General features: G+C 45.4%; 1 protein-coding gene across 3 annotated transcripts in view; it reads right to left on the bottom strand.

Moving 5' to 3' along the window:
• Nucleotides 1–238: 238 nt before the first annotated feature.
• PRKCQ (protein kinase C theta) overlaps nucleotides 239–19,854 on the bottom strand; it is a 188,043-nt gene continuing 168,427 nt past the window's right edge. For all 3 annotated transcript variants that reach the window (XM_058681961.1, XM_058681962.1, XM_058681964.1), the window contains 3 exons: nucleotides 11,860–12,048; nucleotides 3,697–3,825; nucleotides 239–958 (listed from right to left, as the gene is read on the bottom strand). In XM_058681961.1, the coding sequence (XP_058537944.1) occupies nucleotides 803–958; nucleotides 3,697–3,825; nucleotides 11,860–12,048 (474 nt within the window). In that variant the 3' untranslated portion in view covers nucleotides 239–802. The remainder of the gene's footprint in view (nucleotides 959–3,696; nucleotides 3,826–11,859; nucleotides 12,049–19,854) is intronic.

Here is a 19,854-nt window from a genome sequence, read left to right as displayed (position 1 = left end):
GTAGTGAGTGGCTTCCACAATATTGAAATCAGCTGAGAGTGGGTGGATGGGGTGGTTCCACTGGCAGGAGTAAATGAGTCTATCTTTGTTGGACTCTAAGTGTAATATCTATGTTGATAAGATAGCCAGAGTAGGTGTTTTATTAAACCACCTCAGCGACATGATCTCTTTTCACTTTCCGTTTTCTTCTTTCCCGAGAATTCCATGGCTAATCAGAATGAATGGATTTGTAAATCTGAAGTTACAAGCTATGTTTATTGTGAAGAATTCCCATAAAAACCTACCCAGGGCTTCCTCCATCACCATTTACACTTCCCCAGACGTGAACAGAATAAAACGGGTCACTGGCTACTTGTCTGTGGCTGAATGAAGCCCGCTTTCCCACCAGGCGACGCGCTGTTTCAGTCTCCAGAAGCCCGTGCTCACTGTGCCCCCTTCCGTCATCAAGTATTTCACTGATCAGCCGTTAGTGCCCACATGAAGAGCCACAGTTTAGGGCAGTGTTAAGTTTTCAGATCTTTCACAGTGCGGAGGAGAACCCTCGTTCCAGTAAATAACTATGGTTACTGATGACCTAACATCAGGGGTGGCCGCAGGAGAGGACGGGAGAGACACCGAAGGGCGTTGTAATGAGTGGAGCTGGGTTCTGCTGCAGATACAGAGTCAGTGGGGAGCTCGAAGGTCTCAGCCGGTGTTATTGAGTGTTTCTTTTCTTTTCCAAGGTGAAAAGGAATCCAAGGAGTGTCACTTGAATCAGTTCGCAGAGAGAAGGCAAAGTCCCTCATGTGTCAGGGGAAGTGGTTCAGGATATCAACCTCTCCATCCCTGGGTTGATGAAGGAAAAGTTTCTGAACATATTCTGGTCCATACTGTTGATGAGGGTTCTGTCAGCAAATGATAGCCGGGGCTTCTCATTTAAGAACTCTTTGTCGAAATTGCTGCAGTCATACGGTGATTTCTTGATCAGAGTTCAAGGGAGGGAGGAACAAAAGGAAGAAAATCAGCCACTGCATTAATTATCTTTCTGTTATCTAGGCTGTCATGCGTACATGACACTGCATGCTATCCGCATTGCAGATGAACTGAAGTAACATTTATAGATGGTCATAGGTGGATTCATGGAACATTCCTAAGATCCCGAGGCATTAGCTTGTCAATAGTACACTTAGATTCATGTAAAGGAATTTCATTATATACATCCAAGTAGGGTCTCGATTCTGGTTAATAGTTTACCTGAAACAGGATTGGCCACTTCTGAAAAAGAGGCGGGGCCAGATGTGACCTGTATCCTTTTAGTCTTTAGGGGGTAGCTGAGGGGGAAGAGGGGAGGGCTGGAGGATGGGAGTGGAGGGAAGGAGTTTTACAGATTATATATTCCTGTTCTTACATCAATATCCTTCACTACTGCTGGCTTCTCCACCCATGTTAATTTTATCATTAACCATCTTGGACCGTCTTCCATAGATCGATGGGGACAAACTCCCCTCGAGCCACCTAGCTCACCGGTGCCCGTGAGAAAAAAAAAAAAAGAAGGTAAAAACAAACACCTATTTATAAACACTGCTTAGTATGGTGTATAGTTCAGTTTTTTTTTTTTTTTTTAATGATCAAAAGTCACCCTTATATATATGAGCATAACTAATAGTCGGAGACTCTCCCTCCCCTCAAGGGGGCCCCGGGCTGGTGAAGCCAATGGCCTGTGGCCTCTGCCTACAAACAGCTGCTTGGACAACAGGTCAGGGAAATTCCTTCCTACTGGCAGAACTGGGAATTGTCCTGTAGGGAAAGTGTAGATCAAAAGTCTGATTTTTAGATGGACACTATCAAGTCAATTGTAATGTACTGTGAAAGTTGAGGCATGAGTTACATTGTTCTGATGAGTGAAACTAGGTAAAAAAAAAATCATTTTAGCACAAATTATTAACCCACGTATGAGGGATGGTGCTGGTCCAAACAGTAAGTGCTAGAGACCAGCCTGTGGAACCCTTAGCGCGTCCCCAGAGCTTGGGACAATGGTGTGTCCTAGGAACACACTCACTTCGTCCTCCCCGCTCCTGATGAACAGCAGTAGCTGTTTTCTAGAGCGAGGCACTCTGCTTCGGGATCCACGAGCCTGTGCCACTTCCACGCAAGAGACCGTAGAGATCGTTTATATCCATACTGACCAGGGACGGGTAGAGCTGGCATATCTATCATTTGCCTTACCCTTTAAAACAACTATTTATTGAGGGGCGCCTGGGTGGCTGAGGTGGCCACACATCCCACTTCGGCTCAGGTCATGATCTCACGGTGCGTGGGTGCGGGCCCCGTGTCGGAATCTGTGCTGACAGCTCGGAGCCTGGAGCCTGCTTCCGATTCTGGGTCTCCCTCTTTCTGTCCCTCCCCCACTTCCTCTCACAAGCAAATAAAAACATTTAAAAATTAAAACAAAACATTCATGTATTGGCAAAATGTCACCACTGGTAAAAGCCAGGCAAAGTGCTGGGGCGCCTGAGTGGCTCAGTCGGTTGAGATCCAACTTCGGCTCAGGTCATGATCTGGTGGTTCGTGGGTTCAAGCCCTGCGTCGGGGCTCTGTGCTGACAGCTCGGAGCCTGGAGCCTGCTTCGGATTCTGTGCCTCCCTCCCTGTCTGCCCCTCCCCTGCTCACACACTCTCTCTCTCTCTCAAAAACAAATAAACATTAAAAAAATTAAAAAAACCCCAAAAACTATTTATTGTAAAAACTGTAGTAAAATATACCTAACCTAAAAGTGACCATCTGAATGATTTTTAGGAGTACGGTTCAGTGGCTCTGTGCAGTCACGCTTACCAACATCCGTCTGCAGAGCTTTTTCATTTTAACTGCACTTTACTTTTTTGTAAGTTTACTTATTTTTAGAGCGTGTGCGTGCATGTGAGTGGGGGAGGGGCAGCGAGGGAGAGAGAGAATCCCAAGCAGGGTCCGAGCTGTCAGTGCAGAGCCTGACCTGGGGCTTCACACGGGGCTCGATCTCATGAACCGTGAAATCATGACCTGAACCATAATAGAGAGTCGGACGCTTAACCCACTGAGACCCCGGGGCGTCCCTTCTTTACTTTGTCTTCGCTTTATGGTGGTTCTGCACATAGACAGGTCATTGTGCCTTTTCTCATGGAGGTTAGTGACTTTCACTAGTGAGCATACACCTGGGAATTTAGAGACTTGTCTCTTCCTCAGCCCCAATGTACTTTTTCCTTAAACCGAGTAACACTGAACGATTGCCGTTAGGGAATATAGTTAACGTGAACCAGTTGCAAATGTCAGGCAAACTTTAATAAATAGCCACGGAAAAGAGGGTTGCAAGATCCCCCGCATACACGTTTGGGTCACAGAATCTGTGACCGTGGGGCACGGATGCATCCTGTGCAAAAGCGCCGTATCTCATCAGAGAGCCATCTGGCACATGCAGGTTACGTCTGAGGCATGCGCCCAGGAATTCATTTTTCATGCAGGTACATTTTCATCGCACAGGTTAGATATTGCAAAACAAGAGTAACATCCCCCCTGCACCCCATCCCCCCCACTCCCAGCCAGGTAACCTGAATTACGGTTAAGGAAGCACTTTCCTCCGAGAACTGCACCCCGGAGGGAAGGTAGGGGCTCAAGCAGGGGTGAGGGGCAGGCAGGCAGCCCGGGAGCCAAGCTGGAACCAAATGGTCCTGGGAGGGTCCTTACCACTTTAGGCCGGAACGGTGGGTCAATCTCCTTCCTTTCAAGCTCTTCCCAGTTGATCTCCCGGAACAAAGGATGCTGGCGGATGTCTCCCCTCACTCCTAGTCTCTTTTCAGGTTCCCTCACGAAGAGCTGAGAAGCGGCAGAAAGAAAACAGTTACTTCCCAGGGGACCAGCCGGTTAGCCTCAGAGGAGGCTGCATTTCATAGTGTGTGAGGCGCAAGTCATGGGGATTTGACTCCACGAGGTAAAGACTGCTTTTTGAGGCTTTTCTAACCCGGTTTTTCCACTCTCAAGTATCAACTGTTGTCTCCAAACTGGTGACAGCACTCTCCCTCAAATGAGCCTTCTGAATATTCCAGGGTCTGGGTTTTTGCTCCCTTGCTCCTGGCCCTAGAAATGCAGTCTCTTGAGTGATATAGACCGGTTTTGAAATCAGCTTTGCCTTGTATTGTTTACGGGACCTCTGGCAAGTTGCAGGAGTCTGAGTCTGTGTCCTCCCCTGTAAAGTGAATGAGGTATCCTTCCCGAAGGGCGGTTCTGTGTGTGAGATGAAATCACACACACACGCACACACACATGCATGCACACACACGCAAACACATGTGCACATGCACGTATGCAGTGATTCGTGGTCTGTAAAACCCAACAACAGAGAATAAGTGATCAATTTATTTGTTGCTGGGTTGACCGCCCATTAATTGACTTTGATTTCCTACAAAGCTGCCTTCAAAGGATAACAGTGTTGCTTTGATGATATCCTATAAACTAGTCCCTGATGGTCAGCTTTGGATAAGGCGTCTGAGTAGTGAGAATCATTTCTGCTTCCTGCAAACCCGCTGGTAAAGTAATACTTAATTCAAATCCTCTTTAATGACCTCTGGTCTGTTACAGATATATTTTCTTCTTTGCACTGTTCCTTCTCCTGTTACTATGAGGTCACGCTGAACCTTGGCCAGGACAGGAAAGGAGCTTGGCAACTCTTCAAACTCCAACACAACGGGTCAAGGGCAGTACGGAATAGGAGAGTCCAAACACGAGACCTGGGGAGTCACGGGTCCCAAGTGCCTGAAATAGTTACCCCTTTTTATCCCGCAGCTCGATGTTTGTTTATAGAGTAACTTCTAGCTGTAGGGTGTTCATAAGGTCACCGTGGGGTCTCTGAAACAGGGATATTCCACGAGGCTCTGGCAGGACCGGACCTCCGGTAACAACTAAATTACAGAGATCTCTTGCTTTTATCTCTTGTAAGAATAGCCAGTCTATGTGTTTCCAAACACTGCCTTACTTATGTTACCTTCCTACTTGAAAATCTTCAAAGGCTCTACCGAAAGGCCCCCCAAAAACCCAAAACCAAAAGAAGAAAAAAAACACAACGTGCGTGGTAGCAAAGTGGAGATTTTTTTCTTCTTTTTAAAAATCATGGTAATCTTTTTAAAAGTCCAGGTGGAATACCCATGTAACCAGCTAGTGCAGCCACACGGTCAGCTGTCCCACTTTACCATACGGTGGCAGCTGAGGTCTCTCGATGGAAACTTGATGTTCCAAAGCTCCGTTAGAAAACCACCAACATGAGGCTGTCACCCAAGAGACTTCCTACCCACGTGGCCTTGTGCAAGTTTTCTGAGTCTCCATTTCCTCCCCTGGAGAATGCAGGGTGAGGCAAGGTCATCTCTATGCCCTGGTGAGTCCTAACATCCTCTGAGCCTGGCTGGTCATCCCAGGCTTTTTGTGGCCTCTGCAGACACACATCCTTCTGTCCCCACTGTAACCCTCTCTTCTGTCCAGACATGTCTGCTCACTGAATATGCCACCTGCCTTTCCCACCTCTGTCCTTCGCTATGGACATCTCCATCTCGTGAGGAGATACGTCTCCCCACATTTTGCCATTTCCTTTCACCTCAGCTTTCAATCCCAGCCCATCACTCAGGGTTCAGCTTATGCCCCTTCTTCTTTGTGAAGCTTTCTTTGACTCCCTCAACTCCTGGTGAGCCCTCCCTGCCCTTCAACTCATACTCGTCATATGGTCGGTTCCGTGACTTATTCCAACCAGCGTTGAGAGTCAGGAGTAGTGCCAGATGCCTCCGCCATATCGGCCTGACTTTGAAGACAGATTCTAAAAGCAGAGATCACTGTCCCAATCGTCAGTTAAGGACACGGGGGCTCAGAGTAGCTAAATAACTTGCTCAAGATCACAGGTCTAGCCAGGGGTAGAGCCCAAATTATAAACAGCCTCTTTAGTCTCTCCTCTGGGCTCCGTAGGACATCTGAATATCTTCCCTCCATTAAAGAAGGTATCTATCTATCATTTTTAATAGTATTTTGTTAACGTTTTTATTTTTGAGAGAGAGAGAGAGAGAGAGAGAGGCAGGCAGAGAGAGGGAGACACAGAATCCAAAGCAGGTTCCAGGCTCTGAGCTGTGAGCACAGAGCCCGACGCGGGGCTCGAACTCAGGAACGAATGAGATCATGACCTGAGCCAAAGTCAGATGCTCAACCGACTGAGCCACCCAGTTGCCCCAAGAGTATTTTTAAGAGTATTTTTTTTTTTTAGTAGAGTGTAAGCTATGGAGGGCAAACACCACTTATGTTTCTCTTTCTTACAGAACCTAGCACAGTGCTGTGCACAAAGTAGATGCATGATAAATGTTTGTTAAATAAGTGAGCAAGTTGTCTTTCTACTTTATTTACATGCAGACCATAGATCTTCAGTCCTCACCTTCTGCCAGAATCTTGTCTTCAGCATATATAACGGCACACAGAAAAGGCACCAAATTCACAGTAAAATTTTTCTTCTGTAGACTCGAACACCAATGTAGGCCAACAGTTGGAAAAGCAGACTGATTCTTTAGAAGCAGAGGGAATAAGTGACTTCCCTAGAAACGATCATCACACCTTACTGGCCCCTACTTTTTAAGGATGTTTTCATGAAACAAGAGAGAGAAGGTGGGAGTGTCTCTAGCTCACGTAGCTATAATGAAAGGCTTTACTGAATACAGTGAGAAGTAATTGCCCTATGCCAAGTGCAGACCATGCTGTTTCCTGTTGGATTTTTCCAGGACCATGTGTCGTTTGTACCTAGAGCATCCTGACAGAGCCTTCTGAGACCGACCCATGTACCTGCGAAATTTAAAAAAATATACTTTCAAAGATAAAATATGTAATGAGAATATAACATGACCTCATGTTCGAGACTCAGATTTCTTTCCCATCCTGCACAAGAGTGAGTTACTGTCTTCTGTCCCCTGCATCAAAGCACGCCCCCCCCCCCCCTTTCCAGGTCTGGTGACCTTGCGGGAGGCCATCGGCTCTGTGCTGGAGAAGCTGCACCAAGGGACTCCGTGTTCATGAAGAAAGACTTGCTTTTGTTCATAGAAGCTGTCAGAGGGCGGTTTACATTAACAGGAAACAGCACACCTCGTACACGAATGGCCAGGATGTAGCTGTCGTTTGTTTGAATTTACTCGACTGTCTGGGCTGGGGAGCCGTGCTGGGTGGCTGAGGAGGGCCACCAGCGCTTAGCCCCTGTCCCTGGAGAGGGGTCTTCTCCCCTCTTCATTCCCTGCGCAGATACATCTTTCTACAGAAGGGAGAGGTGCTTCTGTTTGGGATCTTTCGTTTTCCGCCCGTTTCCAAACAAATGGACAGGACATCCCGGATGAATACATGAGGGAGAAAGGGGTGTTTCTTTTCAAGACTCAACTGAACAGCGGTGTCCCAGTTGCAATTCATGATGCAGCACAGCCTCTTCTGCGCAGTTGTTCAGTACACTACCTGCATCTATGTGCTGTGAGGACTAAAGGGAATAGAGAGTGATATTGATGCAGCTGTTGTAACAGATTCCTTTTTTTTTTTTTTTTTTTTTTTAGAGGACTCATTACTTCTGGGTTTTACATTATAATTCTCTACAGGAAGTTTCTCAGAAATGATGCTACCTTTGATTTTTGCAGAAAACGGAACTCAAGGATGAGGGGGGCAGTGGGGCCAAAGTTACAGAGCAAACCAGGAGGAGAGAGGAAACTAATTTTTATCAGCCTTACTTCTAGAACATGGCAGAGGACTACCTTCCTTGTGGGGCAAGGAGATGGAATTTTTACCAACACCTATGGGAAGGGATAAGCCCGGTCTCCTCCACGTGGATCTAAGACCTCTTTCGCCAACGAGTCCCACTCTCTCCCACTTTTTATTCTTACTTGTCTTGGTTTCTGCTCTGTTCAGCCAGATTTATTTCCTATTCTTCTAGCAACTCTTTTTCCCGCTATTGAAAGTGCACATGATTTTGGTTTTGGTATTTGCTGGCATTAACCCTTAGATTTTATTTTGTTCTTAAACTTTTTATTTTGAAACAATCACAGCGTCTTAGTCTGCTTGGGCTGCTACAAAATGACACGGACTGAGTGGTGCCTTAAACAACAGACATTTATTTTTCACAGTTCTGGAATCTGGAAGTCCAAGATCAAGGTGCCTGTGTGGGCACTTTCTGGCGAGGACCCTCTTTTTGGCGGGTAGGTGGCCGCCTTCTTGCTGTGTCCTCATATGGCCTTCCTCTGGTGCATGCACTTGGAGGGGGGGATAGCTCTCTCTTCCTCTTTTTATAAGGGCACTCGTCCACTGTGGTGACCCCACCCCGATTGTGTCATCTCTGCCTCATTATGTCCCAGAGGCCTCATCATTTTGGGGGTTAGGGCTTCAACATAGGATTTGGGGCCGGCACATTCAGTCCATACATATCAATTCACAGGATGTTAAAAGCTAGTACAGGTGTCCTGTGTCCCTGTCACCTAGCTTCCCCTAATGCCTACGTCTTTTATAATTATAGAACGACACCAAAAGCAGGAGGCCAGCATTGATACAATGTGTGTGTCTAGTTCTCTGTCATTTTATCCCACGCATAGATTTGGGTAACCGCCGTGCACACAAGGTACAGACCCGTCCTGTCAACAGAAAGCTGTCCCTTGGGATCCCCCTCTACAGTCGCTGTCCTGCCTCCACTCTCCCCAGCCCCCACTGCCACTAATCTGATTTCCATCTCCATGCTGCCCTTTGGAGAAGGTTACACAAGTGGACTCACAGTATGTGACCCTTGGAGACTGGCCTTTTTTCACTCCGCACAACACCCTTGTGATCCACCCAGGTTGTTTTGTAGATCGATAACCGTTCCTTCCTTTTTCTTGCTGAGTAATATTCCTTGTATGTGTCTTGTCATCTTTCCTCTCTACCTGGAACTGATCCTTCTTCCCACGCCGTCTCTCTCTCCTGTGAAAAACCGTCACTTCCAGCATTTACTTCTGATGAACTCCACCTGGCCCCGTGACTCCTTCACCCTCCCTCCTGGCCGTGAGCCCCCCCACATCCTGAGGCGGCACTGGGTTTGGAAGCATAGCTGTTGAGCTTTCGCGGAACATCAGGGGTAAAGGTGGATCGCCTCCAGGCAGCCCCCGAGCTGTTTCCTTATTCCCTTCTGGGGGGTTTCGTTGGCCCAGGCCTTTTCAGTGCACCCCCACACTACGAGACTGAAGCGTGTGCCCTCAAAAGTCACACATCGAAGCCCTACCCCCCATGCGAGTGAACTTGCAGGAAACAAGTAATTACGGTTAAATGAGGTCATGTGGGTGGGAGCCCGATCCCATAGGATTAGAGTCCTTATAAGAGGAAACAGCAGAGAGCTCTTTGCCCGTGTGTGAGTGAAGATGCGGCAAGGAGGCACCTGTCTGCAAGGCAGGAAGAAAGCCTTCGCCAGAAACCGACCTTGCTGGACCTTGCCTTTGGACTCCCAGCCTCCGGAACTGTAAGTAAATTTGTTGGGTGAGCCCCTCAGTCTGTGATATTTTGTTACAGCAGCTGGAGCCAACTAATCATACCTCACCTTGAGTCCACGTGTCCAGTCCGTGTACAACCCAAGCAGCAACTGTAATAATGTCTCAACTTGCCTTTGCGTAAAGCAACACTGCTTCCATCCCAATCCTGATAATTTTTACTGTTGTCATCTTAACTGGTTAATTTTGAAATCAGCTTTCATTTTATAGGTGTGTTGTTCAGTCACTGAAAGTGTGTTTAATGGGTCATTGCGAGAGTTTTCCAGGTTTGTGGTTTCTTTGGGTAACAGAAACAGAAAGCTGAGTTGAGGTGGCTCAGACTTGCAATGTCAGCCTCGGGCGGGGTATCCTGGGGGGGGCTGTCTACGCACTGGACTCCCGAGGGAGGGCTGCAGAGTTGCCTCAGCATCTCAGACTCTGGACAAGTTGCCGGTCGTATTGGAGCAGGAGAAGTGGGTGCCCTTGAAATCCAGGTAGTTCATGAGAAAAAAGTAGACTTGTGAAACAAGATGGGCCTGGTAATTGTTTTTAGATTTAAAATCCACCGGGGCGCCTGGGTGGCTCAGTCAGTTAAGCGTCCAACTTCGGCTTGGGTCATGATCTCACGGTTTGTGGGTTCAAGCCCCGCGTCGGGCTCTGTGCTGCCAGCTCAGAGCCTGGAGCCTGCTCCGGATTCTGTGTCTCCCTCTGTCTCTGCCCCTCCCCTGCTCGCTCGCTCTCTCTCTCTCTCTCTCTCAAAAATAAATAAATGTTAAAAAACAACCCTTAAAATCCACCGAGAGCTTCTAATGTTGAAAGGTCTTACTCTTTGCTCCCCCTTTTCAATATAAAGACAGCAAGACTGAAAATTATTTTCCTAAATGATTTTTAAAGCCAGCTGAGATAGGAGATGCCCAAATTCAACACACCTGTGTTCTTGGTTCACTTCTTTTAGATTTGTTCGCTTCCTGATCACCTCGGTGTATCTCCTTGATCCAAAAAGTTGCTGGGACAGCTCAGTGAGTGCTGGTCGTTGTCATTATATGTAAGAGCACGTTGCACTACCGTGACTTATTTTTTGTACTCACACTGTGGGTGTTAATTTGCGTCCTCAACAGAAGGAAACCAGGACTCTGCCTATAACCCCAATCTTTAATGATGGCTCTCAGGTGCTGCTTAGGTCTCTTCATTGGCTTTCCCTGGGAGCTCCTGGTTCATGGCAAGTGATTCTTAGAGCCCGGTTTCCATCTGTAACACAGTTCTCCCCTGAGCCTGGACCGTCGTGGACCGGGGTGTGTCTTGCTTTGATGGCGAATTCTGCAGGGATGGTGACAGTCTGAATTCCGAGTTACAGGGTGAAAGATGCATCAGTGTTTCCAGTGGACATGGGAAGGGGATGTGATCTGCAGCATTTTAAATACTGCTGAAGGGGCCCTCTCAGGCAGTGAGCAGTGAGGGTCTCTGTGAGATGGAATGCTGTGAAATGGAGTCTGGTATAGAATCTAGGCCAGGGAACGGACTAAACAAATGGCCTGTGTGTCAAGGGCTTTGGCCAAAAACATCCCCGGTGACCAGTTCTTACTTCCAAAAGACCTACTAGGATGTCTCACAGAAGTTCTGGCTTTCACAAACCACCAGACTCCAAGCATGAAGCCACCCAGCCATTAAAGAACAACGGTTTCTCCTTCTTACTCCTCTGTCCTCCCCCTGCTTTTAACCTGGTCTGGTCTGCAGCAGAGACCCAAGAGCTGGAGAGGAAGAGAACAGGACACAGTTGGCCACAACATGACCACATTCCCTTCTCCCAAAGTGAGTGGCCACCAGCCCTGAATCTGACCGGAGAAGAGGGATTAAAAGTCTTGGCTTTAGAGATCTGGTTGACTTGCTGACTTCTTTCACGGGCTGAACAGTTTTACCTTCTCAACTGAGACCGTGTTTTATGGCCTAGGGGTGGTGTGAGGTTTGTGTTTGGCTGAAGAGTTGTGCATTCTGTCCAGGTGGGAAGGGGAAGATGAACTGGCCTGAGTAGGCTTAATGGGCATGATGGGAAACCAAAGGCTGAGTTTTAAGCTACAAACTGGGCTTGTCAGTGGGCCAATTTCCTCTCAAAGTAAGGGTTTCAAGAGTCATGGAACTGGTTCCTGGGCATTTCTTATGTAAACCAGGCACATGAACGTTTATCTTTTCATTTTGGTATCTAACATCCATCCTACTGGTGCCTCAGTTGAGATACATGGTGAGAATCCCATTTAAATCCCGTTCAAGATGACTATTGTTTACCACGTATAAATCAGAACCTAGAAATGAATGGGAGAACGGATCAGAATACCCAATACTAATTCTACAGAGTCTCCTTGGCTTCACTTCTTACCTTCACCAAAAGATCCTTCGCCTCTTTCTCAAGCCATCGGGGGTAAAAGGGATTGTCCATGCGGATGGAGTGGAAAAGCTCCTCTTCATCTTGCCCGTGGAAAGGTGACTGCCCAATCAGCATCTCATAGAGGAGAACACCGAAGGACCACCAGTCAACAGAATGGTTGTATTTCTGGCCCAGCAAGATCTGTGTGACCAAGAGGCGGAGGCATAATTAACAAACACGAGGTGGCTGAGCGAAAACCCTGCTTGAACTTTTCAAGGCCACTTAGTAAATAGTCGATGGCGGTGACAGTATGTGGTTTTAACACCGATCACACTGAAAACTGTAGCTTTTGAGATGCTGACGGCAGAAATGAGTGAACAGTGCCCAAACCGAGCAAACAGTGTTTGGTTTTAATGTCTCCTTCCCCTGTGGCCTCAAGAGCAACCACTGGCCTGTGCCGTTAGCCTTCATTTTCCCACCTGTGATGTGAGGACTTGGGTAGTCGATTCAGACCTAAGAAAGCTGGTGTGTGTGTGTGTGTGTGTGTGTGTGTGTGTGTGTGTGTGTGTGTAAGCTGTTCTGTGACTAAACCAAACCCACGTGTTTTACTGAAGTCTGTCCTGAGACTTTGCATAAACTTTCAGTAGGTAATCACACCTCCAAAGAGGTCATCTCCCTAAATCCATCCCGTAAAGCCTCTCTGGCCACAGTTGTACAACTCAGGTGTCCCATCTGTGGTCGCCATTACAGAGTCAGAATTAGTGAGTGTGCTGAGAGAGACCAGGATAGCAGACTTCAGTTCCAGAAATTCTCTCTCTCAGAGTGATGTGCAGCTTAACAGCAGTGCTTTGAGTAGAACTGGTCTGGTCTGTCCTTTAGGGAAGTGGATTTAAAGTCTGGGATCTCACCTAACTTTTATTTTTCTAAAAAAGATTAAGCAGGGGAGAGGCAGAGAAAGGGGTAGGGTAGAGAATCAAGCAGGCTCTGCACTGTCAGCACAGAGCCTGACCAGGGTGGGGTGGGGGGGCCTCATACTCACAAACCACGAGATCATGACCTAAGTTGAAACCCAGAGTTGGATGCTTAACCAACTGAGCCACCCAGGCGCCCTCCACCTAACATTTTAAAAAGATTTCTACCCTTTCATCCATCTACTCTCCTGGCAGAAAAGACTGTATTCTGGGCTTTCAGTGGCTTCCTTGTTGAATGTTGAAAGGTAGAGAGTGTACCTGTGACTCTTGTCATCCTAGCAAACCAAGCTGTGACATTTTCCAATGCCATGCGTGAGGTCCATCAGTGGCTGAATGGATAAGCAATGTGATCTATACATACAGCGGAATATTATTCAGCCTTAAAACAGAATGAAATCCTGACACGTGATCCAACCTAGATAAACCTTGAGGACATTGTGCTAAATTAAAGAAGCCAGACTTGAAAAGACAAATACTGTATGAATTCACTTGTATGAGGTCCCTAGAGGTGTCTGATTTATAAGGACAGAAAGTGGGACAGTGGTTGCTGAGGGTTTGGGGAAAATGGGTGGTTGTTGAATGGCTATAGAGTTTCAGTTGTGCCTGATTAAAAAAAAAAAATTCCAGAGATTCGTTGCACAACAATGCGAATATACTTAACACGACTGAATAACACTCTTAGAATGGTTAGATAGTATATTTCATGGTATGTATATTTTACAATGAAAACCAGTACCTAGTAGGAACACAATAACAATTTGTTAAATGGCGAAGAGAAGAAAACCCTTGTGTCTCATGCCTGCTGCTCCCAGGATGGGGGTGGGGACAAGATGCTTTATTACCAAAATGGAGAAGTGAGGATAGTATTGAAGCACTAAATTAAAAAGCGAGGCTGGGACCCTCTGGGGATGGCCATCGTTTCCACGCTGGCTGCATTTTAAGACCTAGCTCAGTCCCCTGTGTGTGAGCACATACACATAAACACACAGGTCATTTTACTATTAGAGGTCTCCATTTGAAATGGAATGTCTTCTTACGTGGGCCTGTGGAATATATGGTACAGTTGCAGCAATGGCGGCCTTAGGAAAGAAAAACGATGTTACATTCTAGACATTCTAGCGTTTCTAGTAAAGCTGCATGTCTTGATGCTGGTGATCCTTTGATACAGTGGGCTAGTGTGCATGTCTGCTGTCTCTGAACGCCACCCCACTCCAGGTCTGTCCTTGGGGAATGAGCTACGTGTGGTCTGAGGCTCGGGAATATGGTGGAAGTGTCTCCCAACACAAGAGTTGATAAACCACAACGAACCCGTGATGGCCATACAAAATGTTGTGGGTTCTACTTCTGGCTTAGTCCCCCTAATGTATAGTTTGGGGCGGATTCCTTCACCCTCTCTGGGTCTCATTTGTTAAAAAAAAAAAAAAAAGAGTGGTGATAACATCTGGCTGACTTACTACTGGGTTATCGTGCGAATCCAGTGAAAAGCAGGGAACATGCAGGGCTTTGTCCTATGGAAATGACTGCATGTTCTACGATAACTATCCATCTTGATCAACTGGCACCCGTTGGTGAAAATAAAGATCAAGTTGCAAACAAAATTTTGCAATCTGCCACTGACTTCCAGCATACAACTGCTAGCCAGTATCCTTAATAAAGTTAACTTCAAAGTTTAGAGAAGATGGATTATTCCTTAGGGAAAAGTTTAAAAGTAGATACAGAGAGAGTGATAAAGACGTACACACACACACACCTCAGCTTAGGTGAATTTGCCTCAAATGGGGACTGGTTCACACACAATTCCCAAGTTCTGTCACAAGGGGGAGCCCAAAGCAACCAGAAACTGCTCTGAGCATCCTGTCTTTCTAAACTTCATTTGGAAGGACAGATGAAAAAAAATTTGGAGGACAGGAGACAGCTGTGGTGGAAATTAAGTCTTCTAGTGCTAGGTGATGTTCATAAAGAATTCCTCGTAAGTTAGGAAGAAGCAAAATGCAGAGTGACATTGCCTGAACAGAAAATTTGCAGAAGTATGCTGACACGTGTTAGGTATCTGTGTCTTATTTATAAGAATTCCTGAGGTAGGTCCTGGGACCCCTGTTTAATAAAGGACAGGGATTGGACTTCAGGAGGTTGCTGTCTTATTTAAGATCTAGTTAGGGAGCTGAAGCTATGTTCTGAACCCTGCTCCTTGGGAGATTTTTGCTACATAATGTTCCTTTTATCTTTAATGTCCCATGGATTAAATCTCAACCTAACAAGGTCATGCTCACACTGTCTACATTTCTAAAGAAACTGGTAGGGAAACACTGGCTGAAGCAGCCCCTTTTTCTGTCTCAACCCCTGCTGCCTTTTTAAAAATATTTATTTTGAGAGAGAGAGAATGAGCAGGGGAGAGGCAATGAAACAGAGAGAGAGAGAGAGAGAGAGAGAGAGAGAGAGAGAGAGAGCGCGAGCGAGCGCATGAGCGTCCCAAACAGATTCCATAGCACAGATCCCAACAGGGCTCGATCCCACAAACTGTGAGATCATGACCTGAGCCAAAATCAAGAGTTGGATGCTTAACTGACTGAAGCACCCAGGTGCCCTTGTTTCAGCCCCTGCTGCCTTCATGTGGCCTCATCCTCTTTTGTCCTGGTCCCTCCCCCCGTCTTTACTCAAATAATTCAGATACTAAAGACGTTGCCACTTTATGTCAGAGTCTCTCTCTCTCTCCAACGGTGAAAGTTATCATCAGCAACTGCATCTTCCTGGTACAGCTAGTGAGTCTGTAAAGCTCACCGTGTTGGTGTGTGGTCATAGTTTACTAGGTGACCAGCCAGTCCCTTTATAGTGTTGGTCCCCAAGTGACTCCTGGTCTCTCCAGGGAGCTGCTTCCGTGTATTGGAATCCCACGTGGAATTACTAAGTGGCTTAGCGAGTAGGGTGTTTAACTGTTTCCCTAGTCTTGTCAAAATGGGCTTGGACCTCCGGTTACATGTTAGACCCTTGGTCCTACAACTGGAAGACACAGGGAGCCATTGAGTTTCATGTCTTAGGAGACATGGAGTGGGGACATTCCCCGGCTGTGGGGAGTGCGGTCTGTATTTTTGTGCGTCATTCCTGAGGCCACTCTGAAGTGCATTTACTTCTGTAATTCGGGTTCTCCCATCAAGAGATACTGGCATCTGCCACGTGGGCTCCATGGCCCTTGTCCTGCTCTGTGCTCCTGTGTGTTTCTAATGACTTGCCTGGTCTCACTGGCTTTCTGTTTGCCACAGAGTCCCTTCCCTAGAGATAACAACCGAATACATATAAAACCAGTACTAAGCAGCATATACTTAGAAACACAATAAGGGAAAGTTAAATTATTAAGCCTCGGAGGCAGGAGAGCACAACTTTTTTTTTTTTTTTAATATTTTTTTAGGGGCGCCTGGGTGGCTCAGTCGGTTAAGCGGCCGACTTCGGCTCAGGTCATGATCTCGCGGTCCGTGAGTTTGAGCCCTGCGTCGGGCTCTGTGCTGACAGCTCAGGGCCTGGAGCCTGTTTCGGATTCTGTGTCTCCCTCTTTCTGACCCTCCCCCGTTCATGCTCTGTCTCTCTCTGTCTCAAAAATAAATAAACGTTAAAAAAAATTTAAATATTTTTTAAAGTTTATTTTTGAGAGACAGATGCAAACACATAAGAAAATGGCAGCAGAGAGGTCTCTCTTGCTCTCAGTACAAGTTCTTGGTCACCTACATTATAAGGAAGCTAAAAGAGTGTCATTAGTTATGACAAGAACTTAGCTAAAAAAAGGTCAGATGTATCAAAGACCTTGTTTTGAATTACGGAATGATTTGAATTACAACCTCCATTGTCAACAACGAACCTTGCCTAAAATACGTATTGTAAAGTCTAAGTGATACTGTGCCTTTGTGAGCTATCCTTTCCAGCTATGATGGCCAGTGAAACCAAGAAGTAAAAAGCTAATCAGACCTTTGAATCTGAGTCCTAGAGTGTTCAACCAAGAACTTAAGTTATTTAATCTCATTATTTGAACAAAGCATAAACTATCAATAAACAGAATAAAATTTAGTTACTTAAAATAATTGCAGGGGTGCTGGGTGGCTCAGTCAGTTAAGTGTCTGACTTCGGCTCAGGTCATGATCTCACAGTTCATGAGTTCAAGCCTTGTGTTGGGCTCTGTGCTGGCCGCTCAGAGCCTGGAGCCTGCTTCGGATCCTGTGTCTCCCTCTCTCTCTGCTCCTTCCCTGCTCATGCTCTCTCTCTCTCTTTCAAAAATACTTAAAATTTTTTTTAAAAAATTGTATATTTTGTTTTAATTTCAACTGACTGTATCCTTCTATATGCATATTTTATAATACACAGACTATATTAGTTGCCAATAGTGTGTGAGATTCATATACAATATACATATACTGAGGATGCTTTTTTTTTTTTTTAACTAATGAGGGAGCATCTCTTACAAAAATTTGGAACTATGTGGAAGGTAAACTGGCAGTTGGATGGTGACAGAGAGGAAAGCCAGAGGGTGTCCCCAGCGTCCAGACAAGAGCTGCTCAGGGCCTGGAGTAGGGTAGCGGAGGAAGTGGGGGAAGGAACTGGAGAAGCATTGGGGGTCCAACCAAAGGGACTCACTTAGAGAATCAAGGAATAATCAAAGGTGATTCTTAATGCAGTCACAAGATCGGGGAGGGGAAAGAATAGATGTCTCTGAGGGCTATATCTAGAACTTCTTGGTGTTTGGATAGGGGAAGGGTAAGAAGGAAAGAAAGAAAACTCAATTACTCTGGATTTCTGGTGAGGTTAATAGGTGGATGAGTGTGTGATTTATTAAGAAAGAGATGAAGGGAAAGTGGGTGGTGGGCGGAGCAGGTTCAACAGAGAAAGTGAGTTGGAGACCTGTTACGTTTGAATGGCCTGTGACCGCAGAAGCAAGAAGTTTGGGCTGGCCATATTGATCTTGGAGTTATAACCATAGTCTTAAATTAATTATTGCTCATGGAGAATGTATAGTAAGAAGACAGCATGGTGGAAGGTGAGAGACAGAAGATGCAGAGAGAGAAGTCAGTCGCTAACACTAAATTCTGGAAGATGCAGAAGCAGACAGGAAAGTCAAAGGCCATAATTTCTGGTTGACCAGTGGCCAGTCTTGCATTTAAACAAGGTTCAGTCAGACATAGGGTATCAGAATGGATACAAAAACAAGACCCATCTATTTGCTATCTACAAGAGACTCATTTTAGACCTGAGGACACCTTCAGATTGAAAGTGAGGGGATGGAGAACTATTTATCATGCTACTGGAAGCCAAAAGAAAGCTGGCGTAGCCATACTTATATCAGACAAACTAGACTTTAAATTAAAGGCTGTAACAAGAGATGAAGAAGGGCATTATATAATAATTACAGGGTCTGTCCATCAGGAAGAGCTAACAATTATAAATGTCTATGCGCCGAATATGGGAGCCCCCAAATATATAAAACAATTACTCACAAACATAAGCAACCTTATTGATAAGAATGTGGTAATTGCAGGGGACTTTAACACTCCACTTACAACAATGGATAGATCATCTAGACACACAGTCAATAAAGAAATAAGGGCCCTGAATGATACACTGGATCAGATGGACTTGACAGATATATTTAGAACTCTGCATCCCAAAGCAACAGAATATACTTTCTTCTCGAGTGCACATGGAACATTCTCCAAGATAGATCACATACTGGGTCACAAAACAGCCCTTCATAAGTATACAAGAATTGAGATCATACCATGCATACTCTCAGACCACAATGCTATGAAGCTTGAAATCAACCACAGGAAAATGTCTGGAAAACCTCCAAAAGCATGGAGGTTAAAGAACACCCTACTAAAGAATGAATGGGTCAACCAGGCATTTAGAGAAGAAATTAAAAAATATATGGAAACAAACGAAAATGAAAATACAACAATCCAAACGCTTTGGGATGCAGCGAAGGCAGTCCTGAGAGGAAAATACATTGAAATCCAGGCCTATCTCAAGAAACAAGAAAATCCCAAATACAAAATCTAACAGCACACCTAAAGGAAATAGAAGCAGAACAGCAAAGACAGCCTAAACCCAGCAGAAGAAGAGAAATAATAAAGATCAGACCAGAAATAAACAATATAGAATCTAAAAAAAAACTGTGGAGCAGATCAATGAAACCAAGAGTTGGTTTTTTGAAAAAATAAACAAAATTGATAAACCTCTAGCCAGGCTTCTCAAAAAGAAAAGGGAGATGACCCAAATATATAAAATCATGAATGAAAATGGAATTATTACAACCAATCCCTCAGAGATACAAGCAATTATCAGGGAATACTATGAAAAATTATATGGCAACAAACTGGACAACCTGGAAGAAATGGACAAATTCCTAAACACCCACACGCTTCCAAAACTCAATCGGGAGGAAATCAAAACTTGAACAGACCCATAACGAGTGAAGAAATTGAATTGGTTATCAAAAATCTCCCAACAAATAAGAGTCCAGGACCAGATGGCTTCCCAGGGGAGTTCTACCAGACATTTAAAGCAGAGATAATACCTATCCTTCTCAAGCTATTCCAAGAAATAGAGAGGGAAGGAAAACTTCCAGACTCATTCTATGAAGCCAGTATTACTTTGATTCCTAAACCAGACAGAGACCCAGTAAAAAAAAGAGAACTACAGGCCAATATCCCCGATGAATATGGATGCAAAAATTCTCAATAAGATACTAGCAAATCGAATTCAACAGCATATAAAAATAATTATTCACCATGATCAAGTGGGATTCATTCCTGGGATGCAGGGCTGGTTCAACATTTGCAAATCAATCAACGTGATACATCACATTAATAAAAGAAAAGATAAGAACCATATGATCCTGTCAATCGGTGCAGAAAAGGCCTTTGACAAAATCCAGCACCCTTTCTTAATAAAAACCCTTGAGAAAGTCGGGATAGAAGGAACATACTTAAAGATCATAAAAGCCATTTATGAAAAGCCCACAGCTAACATCATCCTCAATGGGGAAAAACTGAGCTTT

Source organism: Neofelis nebulosa, chromosome 8 (genome assembly GCF_028018385.1).
Source record: "Neofelis nebulosa isolate mNeoNeb1 chromosome 8, mNeoNeb1.pri, whole genome shotgun sequence".
Classification (NCBI taxonomy): Eukaryota; Metazoa; Chordata; class Mammalia; order Carnivora; family Felidae; genus Neofelis; species Neofelis nebulosa.
Note: the sequence above shows the minus strand (reverse complement) of the source record. Positions and strands in the feature narration are given on the sequence as shown.